At 69.4% G+C, this 546-nt stretch overlaps 1 protein-coding gene across 2 annotated transcripts in view; it reads right to left on the reverse strand.

The window, feature by feature from the left end:
* Positions 1-546, reverse strand: part of ABR (active BCR-related) — a 45798-nt gene that overhangs the window by 22880 nt on the left and 22372 nt on the right. For both annotated transcript variants that reach the window (XM_019511221.1, XM_019511222.1), the window contains one exon: positions 192-252. In XM_019511221.1, coding sequence (XP_019366766.1) covers positions 192-252 — 61 coding nt within the window. The remainder of the gene's footprint in view (positions 1-191; positions 253-546) is intronic.

The raw sequence follows: 546 nt of genomic DNA on the forward strand, positions 1-546 counted from the left end.
CACGCGGCGGACAGGGGGAGGGGTTGGGGCGAGGGGGCCTCCCGACGCCGCTAGCATCCTAGGGAGGGGCGCGGGAGCACAAAGGGCTCGCTTCCCCCACATCAATAATTCACGCGCTCCGGTCCGGGTCGCAGACAAAGGCTCCCGCGCGCCCCCTCCCCGCGCGCACGCTCGCTCGCTCGCCGCGATACCTTCCATGGTGACGGACGTGTGGCTCTCCTTGGAGTCCTTGGGGCCCTTCACTTTCAGCTCCTGCCGGGGGAGAGGCTGGTTAGGGCAGACTGGCTGTGGCGGATGCTGGGGGGGCTCCGAATCCCCTCCTGCTGCCCCGGCTGGGGTCACGCTGGAAGCTGCCGCCCTGCACAGGCTCGAGCAGGACAGAGGGGCCTCCTGGGCATCTCTCAAGCCAGGTGGGCATGCCAGCACCAGGGCACAGGCGCCCCCTCATCCAAGAGAGCAAAGGTGGCCTGTGCAGCCCCCCCGCCGTCAGTCACACAACGGTCGCCAGCAACCCGGGCAACTCGTAGCGGGTGCAGAAGCCGCGCT

The sequence above is a fragment of the Gavialis gangeticus genome, unplaced genomic scaffold (genome assembly GCF_001723915.1).
Source record: "Gavialis gangeticus isolate Ggan-Ray unplaced genomic scaffold, GavGan_comp1, whole genome shotgun sequence".
Classification (NCBI taxonomy): Eukaryota; Metazoa; Chordata; order Crocodylia; family Gavialidae; genus Gavialis; species Gavialis gangeticus.